This window comes from Thermobia domestica, chromosome 6 (genome assembly GCF_964235325.1).
Source record: "Thermobia domestica chromosome 6, izTheDome1.hap1.1, whole genome shotgun sequence".
Classification (NCBI taxonomy): domain Eukaryota; kingdom Metazoa; phylum Arthropoda; class Insecta; order Zygentoma; family Lepismatidae; genus Thermobia; species Thermobia domestica.
In genome coordinates, this window is record NC_137459.1 from 37,792,186 (window position 1) to 37,813,047 (window position 20,862).

The 20,862-nt window shown below is 32.7% G+C and overlaps 1 protein-coding gene across 8 annotated transcripts in view; it reads left to right on the forward strand.

The window, feature by feature from the left end:
* Cadps (calcium-dependent secretion activator 1) overlaps positions 1 to 20,862 on the forward strand; it is a 794,056-nt gene that overhangs the window by 648,128 nt on the left and 125,066 nt on the right. For 7 of the 8 annotated variants that reach the window (XM_081761521.1, XM_081761520.1, XM_081761523.1 and 4 more), the window contains exons 11-14: positions 3,736 to 3,771; positions 5,419 to 5,512; positions 10,527 to 10,648; positions 14,638 to 14,782. In XM_081761521.1, coding sequence (XP_081617647.1) covers positions 3,736 to 3,771; positions 5,419 to 5,512; positions 10,527 to 10,648; positions 14,638 to 14,782 — 397 coding nt within the window. The remainder of the gene's footprint in view (positions 1 to 3,735; positions 3,772 to 5,418; positions 5,513 to 10,526; positions 10,649 to 14,637; positions 14,783 to 20,862) is intronic. The other variant, XM_081761525.1, reaches the window with a different exon arrangement.

Here is a 20,862-nt window from a genome sequence, read left to right on the forward strand (position 1 = left end):
CATATAATATTAATAAGACAGTGTCCCTTGTCTAGCCTGACTATAGTGGTCTTCTAAAATTCATAGCCAGTCGCCTCTTTTAGGAAAGCTCTGTATTTTCATCCATAAATGATCTTTATTACCATTACTACTGAGATTTTTATTGCAAAGAAAAGTATTAAAATACCACACCTACGATTTGGAGTGAGAAGCTTTCCAAAGATATATTTGTAGTTTTTTTTTTTTTTTTTTTTTATGTAACAACGAGAACTGTATCTTTTTAGTTGAAACAATCCACTTCAAATGACTTACTGGTAGAGCTTGCTCCTTGATTTTCCCTGTGGATTATCATAATTACAGGTATTACTAACTGAAGATAATAGCGTTGGTTGTATAGCACCCTAGCATGTCTTATTATCTAATATTGGAGGTTGGACCTACATCGATTTTTCAGAGAACTAATAGAATAACGGCTACACAGCATGGAGTATAAGAGAGTTCTACCAAAAATGAAGGATCATTGTTAAGAATCAGTAAGATTTAAGGAATTGAAGTCACTGAAAGGTCAATACTTGAGTGCATATTGGTCAGTGTCTTAAATCCTACAAAATAGCTCCTTCGTGGCTTAAGCGGTTAGCGTACGTGCCTTTGACGTGGGAGACCCAGGTTCGATTCCCGGCGGGAGCTCATGTGGATGGATTTCCACGTTAATCAGTAGATCCCGTCTCGGGAAAATATAATTCCATGTATTTTAGTTTAGAGCATAAGATTCATTCGAAAGTGGAAGGTTCTTGTACTAGATGCAGTGAATGGGTTAAGTAATAAATAACTTTACTCCTAATGTCACAAAACTATATAGTTTAAAGTATTTCATTTGTAATTCCAAAGAACACGGATGCTGAATAAAGAAAGCATAGTCCAACTTCTTATCATTTTCCTTGCAGATACTCTTTCTTATCTGATTAAATTGGTCCTTCTTTGATGTTTCTTCTTTCGGAAATCAAGAGAAAGATATAATTATTTGTTCAACTATAAAGTTTGTAGATAATTGCAAAACGTACAACCATAATAATTTTCGCATTATGTTCAGGGATGCCTTATTCGATTCCAGGCTACATGAATTTGTAGTAAACACTATTGTGTCCGGGGGTTTACTCAAGATTCTTCCATTTTCCCTCACTTCCTTATACTTTCAATGCATCCTTCGTATGCATTCATAATCTGTCTCTCATATCATATAGAACATAATTTTGGGATGTTATATTAAAGATTTAATTTAATTTTTGCAACTTGTATATTTGGAACTCACCGGAGAAAAAAAAGAAGCACTGGAAGGACGTCATACCTGACTCATCCATAACGGTTAGAAACATTACGGTAGACTTTTCTAGGATTCAAAGAAAAGCCTTCAAGGTGCCAAGTGAACTGAATACGACATTCTGAAAAAAAAATAAAATAGAAATTGAATGTGAAAGTGAAAGTGATTACTAACTAAAATTTAAATGGAAGGAGGGTAATAACTTCTGGAGCAGTATTAATGATAAATTATGTATTTAGTTGATTCAAATGACAGGGACTTCTTAAGCAGTAAAACGTCCCTGAGTTATATATCATTCCGCTGTAGGCGTGTCACTATCCATTGTTGAAAACGTTAATATTTACTGTGCCAAGCGTATTTGTAAAGCATTGGAATTTCAGAAGCTGGAAATTATAAATAGGTTCATGCCGTAAATAATGTCAGATTTTGTAACTTGGAAAGTATTGAATAAATCTCTCTATCTTTTCCTTCCCCGTGTCTTGTCTCGTACCCAGCAGCTCCTGCTTATTTGGAACCCCTAATCTTCTAAAGTACCCACAAACCTGCACATAAATGTCAATTCCTATCCACACAAACCAAATCTTATTCAAAACGAAGCCGTCTAGCAAAGTTGGAGAGAAATATTGCAAACATATCATCGTATGTTTAATTTGATTTAATTATTTTAATACTGTTATATTGAATATAGAAAAACTGTCAGGTGTGAATATAAGTAACCTAGTAACTTTAGTTATTATATGAATATTAATTTAATGTGAGGATTGAACACACTATTCACTTAACATTGTTTCTTGCCTACCGGTATTTCAATCACTTACCGTAGCTTCGTTTGACTAATAATTTAATGAAACATGTTGTTATTATGATTCATTACGCTGTCCAGTTCCAAACTAGTTCAATTGTAATATTCATGTTAATTTTCAGAACACTGATAGAACACTTTTTATCATGTTTATCTTTTAAAGGAAGCTCGTAGTTGAATTACAGGGAATCAGCAAATATGGAGTAATCAATTACAGAATACAGGCATTGAAAGCCATTTTAATTGTTTCAATGTTAAGAATAGGTCTGTGCTGATTTTCTTCCTTTTTTGGAGGGTCCGCGGTGGCTCAGTGGTAGAGCGTTCACCTCTGGTGCTTGGGGTCGCGGGTTAGATCTCAGCCCCCTCCAAGTGAACTTTGTGCTGGACAAACACCGTGTGCGTGGGTTTCTCGGGGTTCTCCCGTTTCCTCCCACTTTCTTCATTCCACCATTTCATTCATTATTCATCATCGTCTCCTTTAGCCTAACCAGCATAACCGTGGAACGTAAAACTCAAATATTTCATTCTCTTCCTTTTTTGGACCAAAAGATCCAATATATTTCTGGCAAAATTTTCTAGTAGGCGTTATATTTGGAGAGCTACATATAGTGTAGCCAAACCCAAACTATCACTTACCTCAGTATGATGTGCTTATTCCGTAAGAAAAACGATAACAAAATTTAGGGACTGTTCAAAAATTTTGTGATCCCCGATCTAAAAGCTTATTATTGGCCAAGATTGCAATCTTTTGTTGTATATTTGGACGATTCTTAAAATTCTTGGCCAAGATCGCAATCATTTGATTTTTTTAATCATTCCTAAAATTCTTGTTTTTACAATTTTCAAAGTAACGGAAAATAAAAAATAATTCAAAACTTGGACTTCATAGCTGAAGTTCTGTGAAAGAAAGTGATTAGTGCTTTTATGTGATGATAAATTGATAAACAATATTTCAAAGACACTAGTCCCTTTGTTCCATAGAACTTTTGAAGTTCCAGGCCGTTATTAAACCTACGTTGTGAAATTGTCTTTTCTTTTCCCGTTATTGAAAAAAACAAATGTGAGTGGAGACTATTAATACTTTTAGCGTGATTTCCAGTACAAATTGTGAACGAAAAAAATAAATAATATCACACTAGAATTTACAGTGAAAGGGTTAGGAGATAAAACCGCTAATGCATCTTGAAGAACTGTACCGGATTCATTATTTTTAACGTCTACTAGGAACTTCTAATTGATTTTGAAACTTTTTTTTTTTTTTTTTTTTTTTTTGTATTTTTGCAGCAATTATCATATCATCATACTCGCTTTTTTGACATTTGAGGTTATATTTCATATTGATCATTTTTCATCTATTATGGTACGCATATTGGATCATTTTCATACTTTGCTTTTATCTTCTAACTCCATACTTAATGAGTTATTGATAGAAAAACTTGTCACGATAGACTATCATTATGATATATTTCTAATAGTATACATATAATCATATTTCATAGGTTATTGGCTTTAAATCATATTTCTTAACCACTTCTTGAATACAACAAAAGTATTTAAAATTCTCATACATGTTAAATACTCATAAGTTTATTTTGCATAACGCTAATACTTAATGAATTCACTATTTTCGTCCTAGCAACCATGAAGTAATAAAAATATTCCAATGCCCGCTGTAAGTGTTTTTAAACAATCTTTCGTTTATGTTTTATTCTCACTATTGAAAAACCGTACCATTTTGCAAGTTGTAAGTGTAGCTTTGTAAAGTTTGTGCAGACTACAAATACAATTGTGCAGTTCTTCTTAGCATACTAAATACTAATGAATTTAATTGTCAGAAAGTTATTAGTAAACATTGTAATACGTTTTTTACTTCTTGCTCAATATGCAAGTAAAGGTAAAGTTTTTCCAGTTTCTTTTTTTCATGTGATAATAAAATTGTAGCATAAACTAATTTTCAGTGTTTCGTAGATCTAGTCTTCGGATAATAGTCAATGTGTTTTCAGTGTTAATATACACAAAGTAACTAAAATAAACACACATACACACAGGAATATTGATTTATTTTCCAGTGTATGTAGTTTTGTTTTTTTCCCTATACGTATATTTTAAGTTACTTAATTGGTAGATGCATGGCATACTATTTTTAGGAATGCTATTTTGTGTGTTATTATTTTTTTATATTGTTTGCATATTTCATTTCTTTGTGAAATATACCCGCTCAGCAGTATTGAAGCATGCAAAGCTCGCGACCCCTGAATTTGATTCACTTGCACACTGTTCAACGGCAGAATAAATACAAAACAAACCATTGCAAATTTACTATTAGGCGAAGTAACAAAAGATTCATAAGACAACAAACTTGATTTAGCTCTTTTCGGAAAATAGTCAACATCACATTTATTATCAGCATTCCGCTATTTTTGCTTTAAGAAATCCCTTTCTGTACATTTTAAAATAATCTTGCTAAGTTCAGTACAACGAAACTAGTTTCATCAAAACTTACTGTAAAATATGCTTAAAGTAAGAACTGTATTCTCGTAAACAAATATAACAAAGTTTTGACTTACGTGTATTAAAAAAATCATCACACTGTATTGAGCCTAAAGCTCATAAAGATAGTGAAGTCTTACTAATCGTAAGAAAAAAAAATGCAATGAATTGCAGAAATTCAGGAGTAGCAAGTTTGATTAACAACTAATCTATGGTAATCTTTCTTCTTTTGCTGTCCGTAGTCGAAGGAGAAGCTCTGTCTTAAGGCAGGTAGAGCTTTGGCAAGGTTTTTATTTATTTCATTTCTTGTAACATTGAATTTGATATTAGCATGATTGATTATTGTGGCTTCCCACAATGCTTAGTTTTTATACATACAGACATATTTATATTTAACTAGCTTTATTTTCGAGCTTAACTTGTCTGAATTCATCAGTTCAAGTAACAAGAATTCGCATTCTTTTTTTTTTTATAATCACTTCAATATTTACGTTTAATTATTTGCTCTTTTTATTACTGTAAGATTTGTCAAGTATAACATTGTAGTTGATTTAACTATTTTTGTAATTTATTAAGAATAATTTTGTCTTGCGTCCATGACTTAGTATTATCTTAATTCTGATTAATGCGTTTTATAAGTTTTCGCTTTTAACTTTCTTTTTTTTTCTGTATGCATAAATTCATTACTTTGTGCAGCTGTTGCACCATCTTGTCATATTTTATTCAACAACACATCACTTATCATGTGTGAAATCATTACACGTTGTCTAGATACAGAAAAAGGAGATTTCATACTTCAAATTATTAACTGAATTTTGTCAATGGACAGATCCCAAGGATCGTTGGCGAAGTTGGAAGGAGACTCAGCCGATAGCGATACCCAATTGTCAAAGCTTGATGTCGTGTTAACATTCCAGTTAGAGGTAAGTTAATTATCTTTCAAGGTCGTATTTTAACTTGTTTATATTGGAAATAAGATCAAAGTTTACAGGTAATTAGTGTGCCTACTACGTTTACAAAGAAATAAAAAAAAAGGATATTTTGGAGAATATTTTTGGTTTCCTTTATACCCAACAATATCATAATTCGGTTTATCTAATTTATTGAATTGTTCATCATAAGTGCATTACTAATGTATATCAACTTGGGTAGACCTAATATTATAATTAATTGGTTTTAATATAACAGCTATCTCTGCATGTGCTAAACTTCGAATAGAGCAGTTTCCACCATAACTCTTGTTTGTTATTTAATATATAAAATGTGCACTGACTTACGTGTTTAGTCCATACCAGTGATCGCCAAACCGTCCATTGCAAGCTACTAGTAGCTCGCGAGGACATTTTCGGTAGATCACGTTAACACTCCGCTTGCCTAACCTTGATTGCCTAAGTTTATAGACAATAAACAAATGCGTGATTTTTTTTTTTTTTTTAAATTGGTAGTTCTTTTGGTTGGTAGCTCACAGTAGGATTTGAAAACGGTATGGTAGCTCAGGATCTTCATAAGTTTGGCGATCATTGGTCTATACGTATCCTATTCATCTCTCTGATGAAGAAGTTGAACATTAATCAAATGTAAATAAAACGGAATATTTACAGTTTAGAAAACGCATTATGCAAAGCAACTAAAAACAATAGCTGGTAAATAATGTGCGTCACTTTTGCTATTTTATTGCGAGAAATTAATCTATAAGTGAAATTTTAAATAAAACCTAAAAACAATTAAAATAATTTGATAATATGATATGCTTGATATGGTGATAACGTTTTCTGTATTAAAAAATAACTGTCAACAGTGAATTAGACATTGAGCATAAAAAATATGAATGTAAAAAAACCAATAATGCCAAAATATTCATATTTTTCAACTAATGTATATTCCCCTATAGATTATATGTCGAGTATACAATTTTAAAAATGCGTAGTGCATTTCACTAATATTCTGTTAATATCAGTTGAAATTGTAGAACGTTTTAATACTTGAATGCAAAGATTGCCTTTAATATATAGAAATAACTTGATTTTTTTACTTTTTGGTAAGGGTGAAGGCTATTTGCAGTAACGTTTCCATTAAATTATGAAAACTCTCTCCCGCAGTGTACGAGGTTGTTGTTGTTATTATTATTATTATTATTATTATTATTATTATTATTATTATTATTATTATTATTATTATTATTATTATTATTATTATTATTATTATTATTATTATTCAGTGAAGTTATATGACCGTGGTTCTACAGTTTAACGTGGAATCCAAGGACAGGAATGAACCTAAGGATGTTGTAGACACTCGTATCACAGTTTATAAAATTTTCACATGCTGAAGTGCACTAAAACCATGTGTAGAAAAGTAACAGAAATACGAACTACGTAATGATTCACTATGTTTCTTAGAATTAGTAATTTAAATATTGATATAAAAAAAATTGAGATGTCTGACCTAAAATAATTTTAATACTACTGCGTATCCGAACAGTAACTGAAAACAAATTAAAAGTGACTCAGAATAGTCTCCCTTACAATTTTAAATACATTTTAGTGAATATTTAATGATCAATTAAAAATTTAAAATAAGAAATTTTATGTTTACTTTTGACTAATTTTGTAAAATATTAGGGATGGCTTTAGGATTTTAATTTTGGGTAGGCCCACTCCCTCGCTTATGGATACATACACACTTGATTGATTGATGACAGTAGGAAATTATTTTACAGTAGTGGTTGATGCTGTTTGTTAAATAATTATCTACCATTAATGTAAATAGTGGAAAATATATTTACTCTTTGTCGTATCTTTTAGCGTTTATATATATTTAAAAAAAATGGATAAGTCTGTATTTACCCAGCCTACCCGCTAAAGCCGCCACTGAGTGTTTTATAAACAAAATCAACGCTGTGGTCGTTAATGTGGTATTTTCGTTTTAAAGCGAGATAGTCTTACATGCTTATATACTTCCCATAATCAATGAAATAAGTTATTAAAACGTTCTATCCTAGTGTTTATAAGTGATGAGTCTATTGATTCTGTATTATGAGAAGAAATATGAAACATGTATAATAATAAAAAATCTCAACTTTCTCGAAATCGACCCAATAATCCGATTTGAAATGTGTTTTTTGGGGAGAAATGGGATGATTTGTGTCCAACTGCCACAAGGAAAAGTGAAATGAAGTTGATGTCCCCCGAGAATTGGCCTCAAATCTGCCTGCCTCCCAATTTTGAAGACGAACTCTGCTCCCTTGATCCTCCACAACATTGTTTTTCAACTTCATAAATATTTTGAACATCGCTTAAAAAAAATATATATGGGAACAGTCTTACCTCCCCCCTCCCAATGTTGAAATCAGATTTCCGCCGCTGCAAAACAGTGACGATACCTAAAACTTGAAATAATTCACATCATTTTATTACACAACTATGTTTTATTAGAAACATGCGTGTGACTGACAGTAAAACTTAACTTGAGACTTTTTATTGCTTATGTAATGGTGGTTGTATATTATGAATAAAATGCAGAAGCTTGTTTTTAAGAACGACTCGAAAGTAACATATAAAGATGGTTATCAAAATAATTGAAACACTCGGAGTTGAAAACACGTCAAGTGTCTGGGTTGGCAACGCTCAGACGGCGACATCAGCGACAGCTTGTTGTTGGTGATATGTTATGGTTAACTCCGTACTACGTGAGGAGCAGTAGAACGGTCGTAAAAATAAAATCTTTGAGTTTTACGTCCCATGGCTATGCCGACTAGACTAAAGAAGACGGTGATGATGAGAAATGAATGAAATGGTGGAATGAAGAAAGTGGAAGGAAACGAGAGAACCCCGAGGAAATCACGCATACGGTGTTCGTCCACCACAAAGTTCACTTGGCGCGAGCTGGGGTCAAACCAGGGACCACTAGAACGGTAGTGTGTAGTGAACTGAGCAAATGGTGATAGCAGAGGCAGCTCTTGAGAGAAATCACACTGATAAAAATTAAAGTTTTCACGCTTGAAAATAAAAGAAGAAAATTTTCTTTATGTAATAATTGTTGTATACACCAATTAATACGTTATATAACCATTATTCCCTTAGTTTCAAGTCAATATATTTTAGTTTTCACCAGCGTAACTTCCCTACGAGTCACCTCTGACTGATAGAGTAAAATGGGCGATTTCTCTTATTTCCAATTGAAGGCAAATTGTAGGTGCGAGCGTGACGAAAGTGACAAGTTTTTGGATGTGTCGCAAGGACAGTGTCCAAGGTGATCACACACTACAAAACTCACGGCAAAACTACTTCTGCGAGGAGGAATACTGGTCGGAAAAATACTCTCAGTGACAGGTCCCGCCGACATTAAAGCGGATTGTCAGTTAGAACCGTCGTTTTACTGTGGTGCAAGTGACACCGAGGAGCTCAAGCAACACTTCCCACAGTCTACGTCCACAATTACAATCTGCAGCAAGTTCATGACATCCAGGGTTGAATTGCACGGGCGAAATTGCTGATAAGGGGCTGCAATGCTTTAGCACGACGCTAATGATGCTGCGAACGTGTGTGGTCGGATGAGTTTTGTTCACTTTATTTCAAACTACGGGCCATGGTGATGTGTCGCAATTCTGATTGTGTCAAACTCCGCCAGTAAATCACATAATACAATTTGAATTTATGCTGAGTTCTCTACTACGCTTACTGATCGCATAACTTGCAGTGATTACGTCGTCATTTCAGAAGGCCATGTGCATCATATGATCCAGATGTTTCCCGGCAATAACACCATATTACTGTTATTCATTCATAGAGTTGCAGCTGCTGTTTCGTGGTTTGAGGAACATAGGAATAAAGTTAAACTCCTCTGGTCTGCTCAATCCCCGGACCTCAACAAAAATTAAACATCTGTGGTCCGTTTGGGAGACCACATCTGGCGCAAATTTCTGCCTCCGTTCTCTCTCATGAACTAAGTGGTGCACTCCACGCGGAATGTTGTGATATTTCACTTGTTACCATTCACGACCACCATGACTCAATTCTGCATCGCATCAGAGCTGTTCTGGACTGAGAGGTGTTCCAACGCGATATTAATCCAGTAAGTTGCACTTTCCTCTGGTGTTTCTATTATTATGATCAATTATAAAAATTATATCACTAAATATTAATTCAACACTTGTAAATTCCTGACTATATACATTTTAAAAATGGCACGACAGCTGTTAGGAAATCAGAACTTACCAGGCGATTTGTGGCACTCATGCCATTGAAGTCATATGTGGTTAGCACGTCGATTCCCCTCGCCGTTAGTTCTGGCCTTATGGGCAGGAGTTCGTTATTTCTTTCTTTCAGGTAGGTCCCCAATTATCTTCATAACGCTGGGTGGACGCCGCAATGCCATTACCGTCTGATGAGTACAAAATATCAACCATATTTCCTCTGGCAAGACTCGGAACTGCTTGACTTCTCTGATCTCGCAAGAAGTGATATGCCAGTTTGGTTATTGCGTTGTTTCTCTGATTTCATATTGATCGTTATAAGCTCGACATTTTTCCCTTTGGCAGTATGCAGTAGTGCTCTGTTAAGGCATAAAGATAGAGGACAGAACCTAACACTTACATTCAGTTTATTGTACTTCACACATATTGTTATATCACTGTGCCTCCATACTTGATTTAAGCATGAAATATTTTGCTTTTACTTATATTTTTGATCTCTAATACTCATTTTTTCTTATCGCTGTATTTTTATTCGCCTCAATGTATTTCTTATATTTTTATAGATATTACCACAAATTTGCCAGTGATGCCTTCACTCAGTGTTTTGTAGCTAGCAAGTAGCTACATTTTCTCTATATTTTAAAGCTACAGATGGAATCATTACCCCGTATTTTTTGCTGAAATGTTTGTACATTCTTATCGAATGCAATTGTGGTATAATTCTGTGTTCAACTGTGTTCCAGGTAGTTGTTATGGAAGTCAAAGGTTTGAAGTCTTTAGCACCAAATCGGATAGTATATTGTACTATGGAAGTTGAAGGTGGCGAAAAACTTCAAACTGACCAGGCTGAAGCGTCCAAACCCATGTAAGTTTTCTGTTTTTATTTTGCTTGAACTTAAACATTCATACACAAGTGATATCCATTTTTAGCAAGGTACCTAGAACATAATGTCAAATATAATTTCAATCAATATTTCATTTTCGCTTTCTTAATTTTCCGTAAATTTCAAAACAACACCTCCCCTCAAAATTAAAATATAGCTCTGAACAGTGACAGTGATGCCATCTCGAAAGGTAGAAATTCTCATTTTCCTCTTAAATTTTCCTTGCGCTATAATAATCTCAAAAATTTCAAAATTTACAAAATATGAAAAAATTAAAACTACTATATGTTACTTACATTTTCAATATTTAAGAGAATTATTTGTTATTTCCGGTCTTGTAATTCCTATTATGTATTTTCCTTAATTAAAAAAGACTGTTGAAATTGTTGATGAAAACAACCACATTTTATTTTTAAAATTTAGTATTTCCATCACGCTTTTGTGTCATAATGTTCTACTAAACATAATGAAAGTATATAATCTTCATTCTCCAATTATTCCGTATGGAACGTTTTAGATATTGGCTGTTTCTCGCTTGGTAATTTACTTTCTTCCGTTTATGATTTTCTTTTAAACTTCAGAATACAATTTACGGTCTTTTCCTTCTTTTTTTTTTTTTTTTTTTTTTTTTTTTTTTTTTTTTTTTTTTTTTGAGATTCACGTGTTCCAACATAAATATCTTCCACACTAGCATGCGCTTTGCGATAACAAAATTTGAAAATTAACACTGTTTTCACGTTTATTCCAGCGTCATTAGCCTACTTTCTGCTCATACAGAGTTTTGTTGGCGTCGGTGAATAAATATATGAAAAATCTCTTATATACTGCCAATTTTGACGAAAATTTCCTTTATCCATATTCAAGAAATTAATGTTAAAAAAATCCATAAAATGAGATTTTTTCCACGAGTTGGCATCACTGAGATGATATCGATGCTATTTTCGACCAATCGAAATCCAGGTGATACTTGGCCATTGTTAAATTCTGAAAGTTAGTTTATTTTTTCCGGCAATGAGCTCTCTCCTTTCTTTAACAGTCGCATACTTTTCAGTTGATTAACTGCTGTTTTGTTACGATTGGTTATGGCACGATAATACCAAGGTATAGTAGTGCAGGTCGTAGATTAACATTTTTAAACACTTTTTTAGTCAGTGAAAATCTTTGAACATTTTTTAGTCAGTGAAAAGCACATCTTTAAACATTTTTAGTCAGTGAAAATTAGCATAATACACATCGTAGTATATACACTCTGATTAATTGGACAATTTTACGTTACTGTTAATCTTTCTGTAGAATATTATACAATTTAATCTCTATTTAGCGGAATTTGTCAATGTAGAAGCGGAAAGTCTTCTGTCCTTCAATAATGAAAAGTATTTTGTGTTTCTATAACACAGGATTCCTTTTTTTATTATTCGTATAGTTTACATTTATTATTTTGGATGCATGAAAGATTTCTTTCTAGATGATAGTACTTCAAGATTATAAAATTTAAGTAAGTACAGAGTGCAAATGTAGCAACATGGATCTTATATTGTTAATTATTGTGTCTTGTTTCTCGGCTTCAAATAAAGGTTTTAACAAAGGATATCAGTTCATAGTCTTTTTCCCTGCTTTAAGTCGCATTAAATTTCTTCGTCGATATTATTTTGGTCTGTCAATATTGATTCTAGATATTTGGAAGTGTCTACTTTGTTGAAAGTATTACAATGTATTATGAATATTTTACTTGAACTTATTTGGCTCAGAGCTAGAGCGTTTGGCCTCTGATATGTAGGATAGGATCGTTTACATGATTAATTTCAAAGGTTTGGTTCCTTTCCTTTCTACTTTATCGTTTAATTATTGTTTCATCGTCATTCACATTCATTTGCTTTCATCTTCCTCGGTGTATAGTACACACAAGTAAACTAGAAAATATCATTTACTATTTCTGGCTTAAAATGTCAGCGGTTGGTGCTTCGTCAACTTAGTAATTTATTGAATTATTTTTCTAAAGTAAATAGATTCATATATTTTCTATAAAATCCAGATGTTTTCAAAAGAATATTATTCCGCTCTTTTTCAACTACAAAGTTAGTTTTCGATTTGAATTTGAATTTTGCGTCTCTTTCAGCAACGAGGCTATATGAGACGTGTGCCTAGAGCTGAACGTGGGATCCGAACCACGTGAGCTTCAACAGGAATCGAACCCGACTTCCTTGTACGCTAAACATATCAACACGAGGAAGCTCAACTATTTCGTTTTATTGTATTTAACTCAGTTTTCCGTGCATATTCATTCATTATTTAGAAGACAAGAGGTCATAAATGCATTATGTTACCGACTTCAGAATGATTCCGTGTTTCTCACCTCTTTTTTTACTTCATAAACATCCTTTCCTCTGTCACTAAAAGACCATACAAACTGTGATCAAAAAGTAAGGTGAATGTAGTTGAACAGTGCCATCTATTGACGTTGTACGCATTTCAACTAGTAGGAGCGGTAGCCTGAACCTTTGGTACAGTCAGTGTCGAGTTTGAACGAGTTGTGACATGTTAGTTGGTTTCCAGAGGCAGAAGAGTGAGGACGTGTTAAGAGTGTCTGTCGCACGCCAACATTAAGCTTTGTTCTAAGTTGCAAAAAAGTGCCAAAGAAACTCACGAAATGTCAAAATCATTGTATGCCGATGAAGCGGTGACATTGAAGACTGTTTACAAGTGGTATGAGCGATTCACAAGCGGGAAAAGATCAATTAAAAACCAGCAACGATCGGGGCGTCCTTCGACATCAAAAACAGATGTAAACGTGCGAAAGGCAGTACAAATGATTTGTTTAAACAGGCGAATGATTATCCAAGAGCTTTCCGAAGAACTAAATATCTCGTATGGGTCCGTGAAAAGCATTTTACTGCCGATTAAATGGGCAAATGGCTTCTTTGTAAACCAGAAAACGCACCGTGCCACCTTGATTTTGATCCGCGAGTTTTTGGTCGAAAAAATACTCCTATCCACATTCACTGTGCTCTCCAGATACAGCACCATGCGACTTCTGGCTCTTCATAATAGTTAAAACTGTGCTTAAAGGAAAACATTTTGACACCAATCCTGACATTGAGAGGGCCATGACAGAGCAGCTGAACGCCTTTCCAGAAATGCTTCTAGTTATGGACTCAACGTTGGGATAAGTGCAGTAGTTTTCGATTTGAATTTGAAGTAGTACTTTGGAAGTACTTTGAAGTACCAAGGACAGTACTTTGAAAGAGATTAAATCAAAATTGTAAGCTTATTACTTTGTTCCTAATTAAATTATTCACCGTATATTTTGATCATACCTCGTAATTCGATGGTGCATCATCTGGTAAGCCAAAGTCCTTCATTAGTATATATGAAATCACGACCGTCATAAGGTGATCGGTATATGGACACAAGATATGCAATCACAGCAAGGGTCTGTGGTACATCCGAGATGAGAGCACCGACCTCGAGAGTGATAAAGTGAGTAGCTGTTCTAGCGAGCGGACTAGGTGGCGTAATGGTTAACGCATCGGCACGGTATGCCGGGGGTCCCGGCTTCGAGTCCCGGTCCAGTCGGTCACTGTGTTATAAGAAGACTACAGTTGAAGGGTAGGAGGGGAAAAAGAAGTAATGTCACAAAACTGCATTTTCGAGAAAACGGCATTTTAATATTGAAAACCCACGTAAATAGACTAGGGTTAGTTAAATCTTTAGCTCCTTTTTACATTGACATTTCTACATCTACGCATACGTGGAATATACAATCAAATAGTACCAAGAGTCACCAACAGATAGGACAAAGCACCGGCAAAAGCACATACATGGACATTCCTTCTTTTTCCCCTTACCCTTCAGTTTATTATCATCATTTATATTTGCAAAATATCATATTAAAAATTGATAATACAATAGATAGTGTGTATATGTATCCTTTTTTTTATTTGTTTTTAATTATGCTCTAACTAACTTTCAGGTGGGACACACAGGGTGATTTCACCACAACTCATCCCTTACCTTTTGTCAAAGTGAAGCTGTACACAGAAAACCCAAAGATGTTAGCCTTAGAGGATAAAGAACTGGGAAAAGTCATTTTGCGCCCAACACCACTATCATCCAAAGTAAGTAGAAATGTTCGTATTTGCGATTTCCGTAGCTGTCTCGCACCTGTTAACAAGGATGCTCTAAGTAATTTTTCCACATAAGAAATGTTCTGTTTGATGGTTTTCAGAGTATTGTCAGTTTTAAAACGAGTCGGAAGAAATCACTTAAAGGAAAGTGTGAATATGTCTTCAATTCACAATTGTAAGTTATATAAGGCAGGGTGAAATAATTTATTAAGGTTTTATGAATGGCTTCAATAAGGAAAGCAGTGATGAAGGAGAAAGTATGTATTTGCATCTCGACAGCATGATGGACTCAAGTGCTCAAGATCACTTAAGAATTAAGTAAGTACAAAGTAGCACACTATTCCGAGGACACAAGCATCACTACCTACATTCTTCATAGCAACAGAATTTCAAGGTATCCACGTTTTATTGGCTCAATATTTCTAGATAATGAGACGTTCAGCACCAATACGATCTAGACAAATTTTGATATGAAGAAGACACTTTTTTGGATACAAAAGATTACAATAATTCAATGTACAGGAAGAACACTGTAGCAAGAAGCAATAATTTCCAGATACTAAAGCTTAGTGATCTCCAAATAAACATGCTACTCCTGATTTGCTAATGTTCTATTAGAAGATCCATGAATCAAAAAACGTTATATTTCAGTTACTTACGCTGGAAGCTCTGTGAATGCTTTCTAACTCTGTATAGTTACTTTAACTGCTTCTCAATTTGCTATATCAGTTTAAAAAAAAAAGTCTCAGCATTCTGCTCAAAACATTAAAATACTGACAAATTAGGTTTTGTATTTTTTCTAATACAAAAAGCATGTTAAAAAATAAAATTGTAAGTTAGTAGTCACAGCAATTATCTAACAAATATAAGTTTGTAGTTTCTGCACTGTATTATGAACTAGTGATCTGAAGAACCGAAGGTCGGTGTATGTCTGAAACAAATATGTAATGGAACCTTTTTCTGCATAACATAAGAATGAGTCAGTACTTTCAACGTATAAAAGACATCGAAAAAATTGGTGATGATCAACAAATGTGTATCTTCCAAACTAAGCACTTCCATTTTCATTCTCTCAAGACCACTTATGTTAAAGTTAAGTACAGAAAACTAACAGTGAAGATCAGGAAAATACTTCGATCTATAAACATACAATTTTAAGAGACTGTGTTTTTCTTCCCCTTCATTGAAATGCATATACATTGCGTTTTACAGCTAATGAGTTCAAACTTCTGCTGGTGGGAAACTGTTCCTTATGTGGCCAACAACAATTAGCTGAACAAAGATAAAATCTGAAGATGTTCAAAAGTCAAATTTGGTTGAGTTGGATATGTCTGCAAGATCAAGTTTATGAATAGTATGTGTAACAACAAACACCTGAATGCAAAAAGAATACAAACCAGAACAACAGACTGAAGAAAACAAGAAAATGGGAATATTAAAAATATTTTGGCTGTCATTATTGGTCAGCGTAAAAATTTTTGAGGGTGATACAGAAAGAAAAAAGAAAATATCATGACTCTTTCATGTGAGTAAAACTTAACATATTAAAAAACTAAATATTAAATTGTATAATACTACAAACAATGTGCTAGGAACCACTACTTAATAATAAAGAGCACAAATGGATGTGGCAACTTTAAAATGTAATGTAAAATTTCTGAATATTTTATTTTTCGATTTACGTCATACACGTTTATTCCATTGCAGTGCTCACGTTTTGAAAACAGAACAGTTTTCTTCATTAATGCAAATAGAACTAAGTTTTCGTTATAAACAAAATTCTAAGACATGAGAGCTAAGAGTTATTAGAAGAGCTAATAAGTGTTCCAAGTTCAGATTTCTACTGCGAAAAAGTGTTTCTTATATGAATTACAACAATTAGTTGAACAAAGGTAAAACCGAAAATGTTCGAAAGTCATCTCAGCTTTAAGCAGCAATGCAAAAACAAAAAATATATAATACCAAGAAATATACGGAAAACAAAGACTATTTTATTTAGATGTGAGAAATATGAGATTTCTACTGTATTTACAGGTAAAAATCTAAATACACCAAATAACATGCATGGATATTTGTAATGTGTGAAGTTTATTTTCGTGTAAATGAGGAACAATGAAGTATCAAATTACATAGTAATATGATATTTTTCGATATATATTAAATTCAACACGTTTCAGAATTCCGCTGAGAGTGACAGATGAAATTATTCTACATGAAATTATGAATTTCGAACCAAATATTTCGTCAACAAGGAATAGAATAAGTTCACTCGTTCAGTAATTAAATATTTTGAAAAGAAAAAAAAAAAAAAGACTTTTTAGAGCAAATGTTACTCTGTACTTCTTAGTATGAGAACATGAATATGAACGGAACAAAGAAATTTCGGAACAAAGAAGAACAAAGAACGGAACAATGAATATGAATCGGGCATAGGGAGCAAATAGAAACAAATAGAAAACTTACAAACAGAACTCATTTCTAGAAACATTAACAGAAGAGAAGTCGACGAATACAACGAAATCTAGCTTACAGAATGTATGTGGTTTTCAAAAATTCACTGCATCTAGTAAGTATGTCTCTAATGGTTGAATAATAAAAAAGTATCAAGAATGTTGTATCATGTTTTTGAAGTTACTGAAAATCCCACTATCGACGAAATAAGGAATGTTATAGATCTTAACTGTGAAGAGAACACAGAGTTCAATAATAAATACAAGGTGTGAAGGTTTAAGTGAAGAAACTAGTGAAGAGTTCAACTTAACAATCAAGTGATTTAAAAGACATGGAAAATAAGAAAAAATAAAGGTGTAATCAGAAAAAAAAATGTAGAACGAGTTCCCTCTTCATCATGAAAAATTATAAAATACAGAACATTCTAAGTTAGTTCAGAGCAGAGAGATCAATGGGTTTCTATTGTGAATGCCTTGGGTGGACTGAATGGATCGAACAATATAATGAACAAAGAAGAATGTTGATTTAAATCCTAGTAAACGATCTAAAAGATTGAACAAATCCCCAAAAATGATCCTGAAGAAAACTTGGAAAAATATACACCAGAAACAAAAAACTATCAATATAATAAATCAATATGGCTTATCAAACCTTGAATATATGGAAATTTGACTAACCTGTATTTTTAGAGAAAGGCAAAATTTTGTACTTGTAATTGTTACTGTGATTTGACAAAAAAATGAATTAAATTTAGTACTCATAAAATATGATTGTTCTGAAATCGCAGATAAAGTTGTAACAAACAACGTACTTTCTCAAAGATAATAACGTAAAACAATATCCAACTACAAAACCATCATTTCAAAATTCACTCTATGTATATTTACATACAAAATATCAAAAAGATAATCATAGGAACAGAAAAGCAGATGTTCGTTTCTCTTGTTTAACAGAACTTGTTCATAATTACGCACAAGTATTCTTTATGTATTATTAAGAGATTAATAGAACCACTAGAAAATTAGAGATATGCTTCTTAACTTAACATTCAGATCATTTAAAAGATATAAAAAAAAGAAACAATAAAGATGTGAAAAAAAATTCTAGAACAAAAATTTTAAACCAATAATATTTTTCAATTCTAAGTATGCTGAAAAAAGAGGACAGTTTATATCTGAATTATTTTTGTATTGATATTACAAATTATCTCGCAAGAGTTTCAGTGGAAATGTGCTTCTGAAAATGATAATAGAATTCAGAAAGAAAAGTTCGGTTGATGGATGTTTCATTGTGCTGCTCCGTATACTTGATTTTATTAAATATGAATATTTGGAATTACTACAAAATTATATATTAATGAAGAACAAAATTGAGAAGAGGAGTAAACTTGTGAAGGAGTAAATTTCTAAAACTTCAAATTTTAGAAGTTATTGAAGAAATAAAATATATGAATGTGAAGCATAACATTTAAAACATTAAGTTAATTAGTTAAAAATTGAATTACAAAATAGAAAATTGTTTACATAGACTTAATATTTCAAATAATTTTGTAAAAAAGAAAAAGGTAAAAACAAAAGAAAATTAAGTTGCAAAATCAACTGGTAAACCTACTACAAACAAGAGTGTTATAGGTATTCTACCAAACCAAATGACGAACGTGAACTGAAGAACAAGAATCTGTTGTTTGATATCAAGCTCCAAATAGTTTTTATTTTCTATTTGTCTGTGATACAGTTTCGCGAATAGTAAAGTAGTTATTCAGTGTTATACTATCGAGATAAAACATTATATTCTACTAATACTGATTTAAATAAACAGTTATTTTTTTTTGAATATCAAGAATTTAAAAAATCCGTTATTTTTAAAATACTGTCTATAACCGAAATATAATGATTTAATGTGTTGACAATGTGGATAATAATGGTGAAAGAGAAAAGAAACTAGATTTAGAAACACCTAGCTGTTAATGAATTTGGTTTTACTGAAGATGATGTAACAAACTTAAAGTACATTAGTTTATTAGTGATTTACCACACTTTGACTCACAGAACAAATCATTTCAAATTCTCTTTTTTGTTTTTGCTTGTTTGTTTATTTAAATCAAGAAATTGTCAAAACTTAACTTCCGAATATAGCAACAAAATTAGGAAGCAATTTTCTTGTAATTTCTAAAGTATTACTTTTTTTTTAATGTGCTTTTCTCAGTTGTATTTAGAAAGTTCTGTACCCAAGCCCGAGTGCAGAACTGCATAATACATGATTACTTTTTCTGTTTGAAGTCTCCTTTACATTATCTTTTTCTACGCGCGAGCTTGGGTACAGGTTTTCAAAAGGTAGATGTGTAGCACAATATTTTACAACACTCTTAATGCTTCCCTCCGTACTATTTGTGTCTCATTTCTTTTGAATACTTTACAAAGCATGAATGCATGTTTTTGCTTATGGAGATTATTCTACACAACTAAACCGTACTCTACTGTCGCTTGCTCAAACAATATGAATGATAAAGTAAATTTATGACCACCATGACAAACATCAGTCCCTATGTATATCCATAATTTTATGCAATGGACAGTAATATCATACAGTTGTCTAGAGAGATTTGTTAGAATATTTGATTTAGTTTGCATTATTTGTAACAAGCTATCAGTTTTAAAAATGTATCCATTGACTAAGTTCGAAATCGATTTTGAACGTGAAATTCATCAACAGACTGAAATTATTTGGTTCGTCAGATATCGTTATATCTGTTCATCCGATGCTTCATGCCACAATAAAAGAATGATTTTACTAAAAACAAGGTAAAATTATGTCTCTCATACGGGATAGACCAAGTTGGCCCATAGGTGGTGTAAGGGTATAGATCCACATTTCCAGCATATAGAGGATGTGATGTAATCACCATCATATTTGGCCACCTTCATTTCTCCAGGACAGAGGCTGGGTGAACACCTGAGCTGCAGTTGGTCAAGGACAGAACGAAAGAATTGGACGTTGCTTTCATGTTGAGGACTAAATTGTAGAAAACAGTAAATTATCGGTATTGAGTTGAAACAAATTTCAAAATATGGTGAAGTTAAGGTAGTGTTTTCGAAAGTATTTGTTTGCAGTAAATGATGGATATGTTGGAAGAGTTTGAATAATTATGTTGTTGTTTTCCAACTAATAATTGGTATTCAGAACATTATAAGAAAAAGATATACTGTAAATAGTTCAGCACAGCTACAATTATAAGAGAATATGAGTGCTCTCTTATATTCAGTTATATATTTCAAGTACTTCCCCAAGTTAATCAAACACAATCATCAAGCTCCTTTCCTTCGATTCTTCTGTAATTTTCATGAATTTCATGATCATTAGTGTCGTATTTTCTATTGTTACGAATGAATTCGCTGAAATAACTAGAAACATAGCTCACGATATCGACTAGTACATTATAGTTCTATACGAGAATCGCAAAACATGATTGTACATTTTTACAGGAAAGAAATTCTCAACCGTATGAATTACATCTATGTCACTTTTTGGCCAGTTTCTGATTCTTTGCTTCAGTAGTTGTTCACACTTAAGATATATATGCTGGACAAAGTAGATAATGTCTTAATTAACCCGTTGCGTTC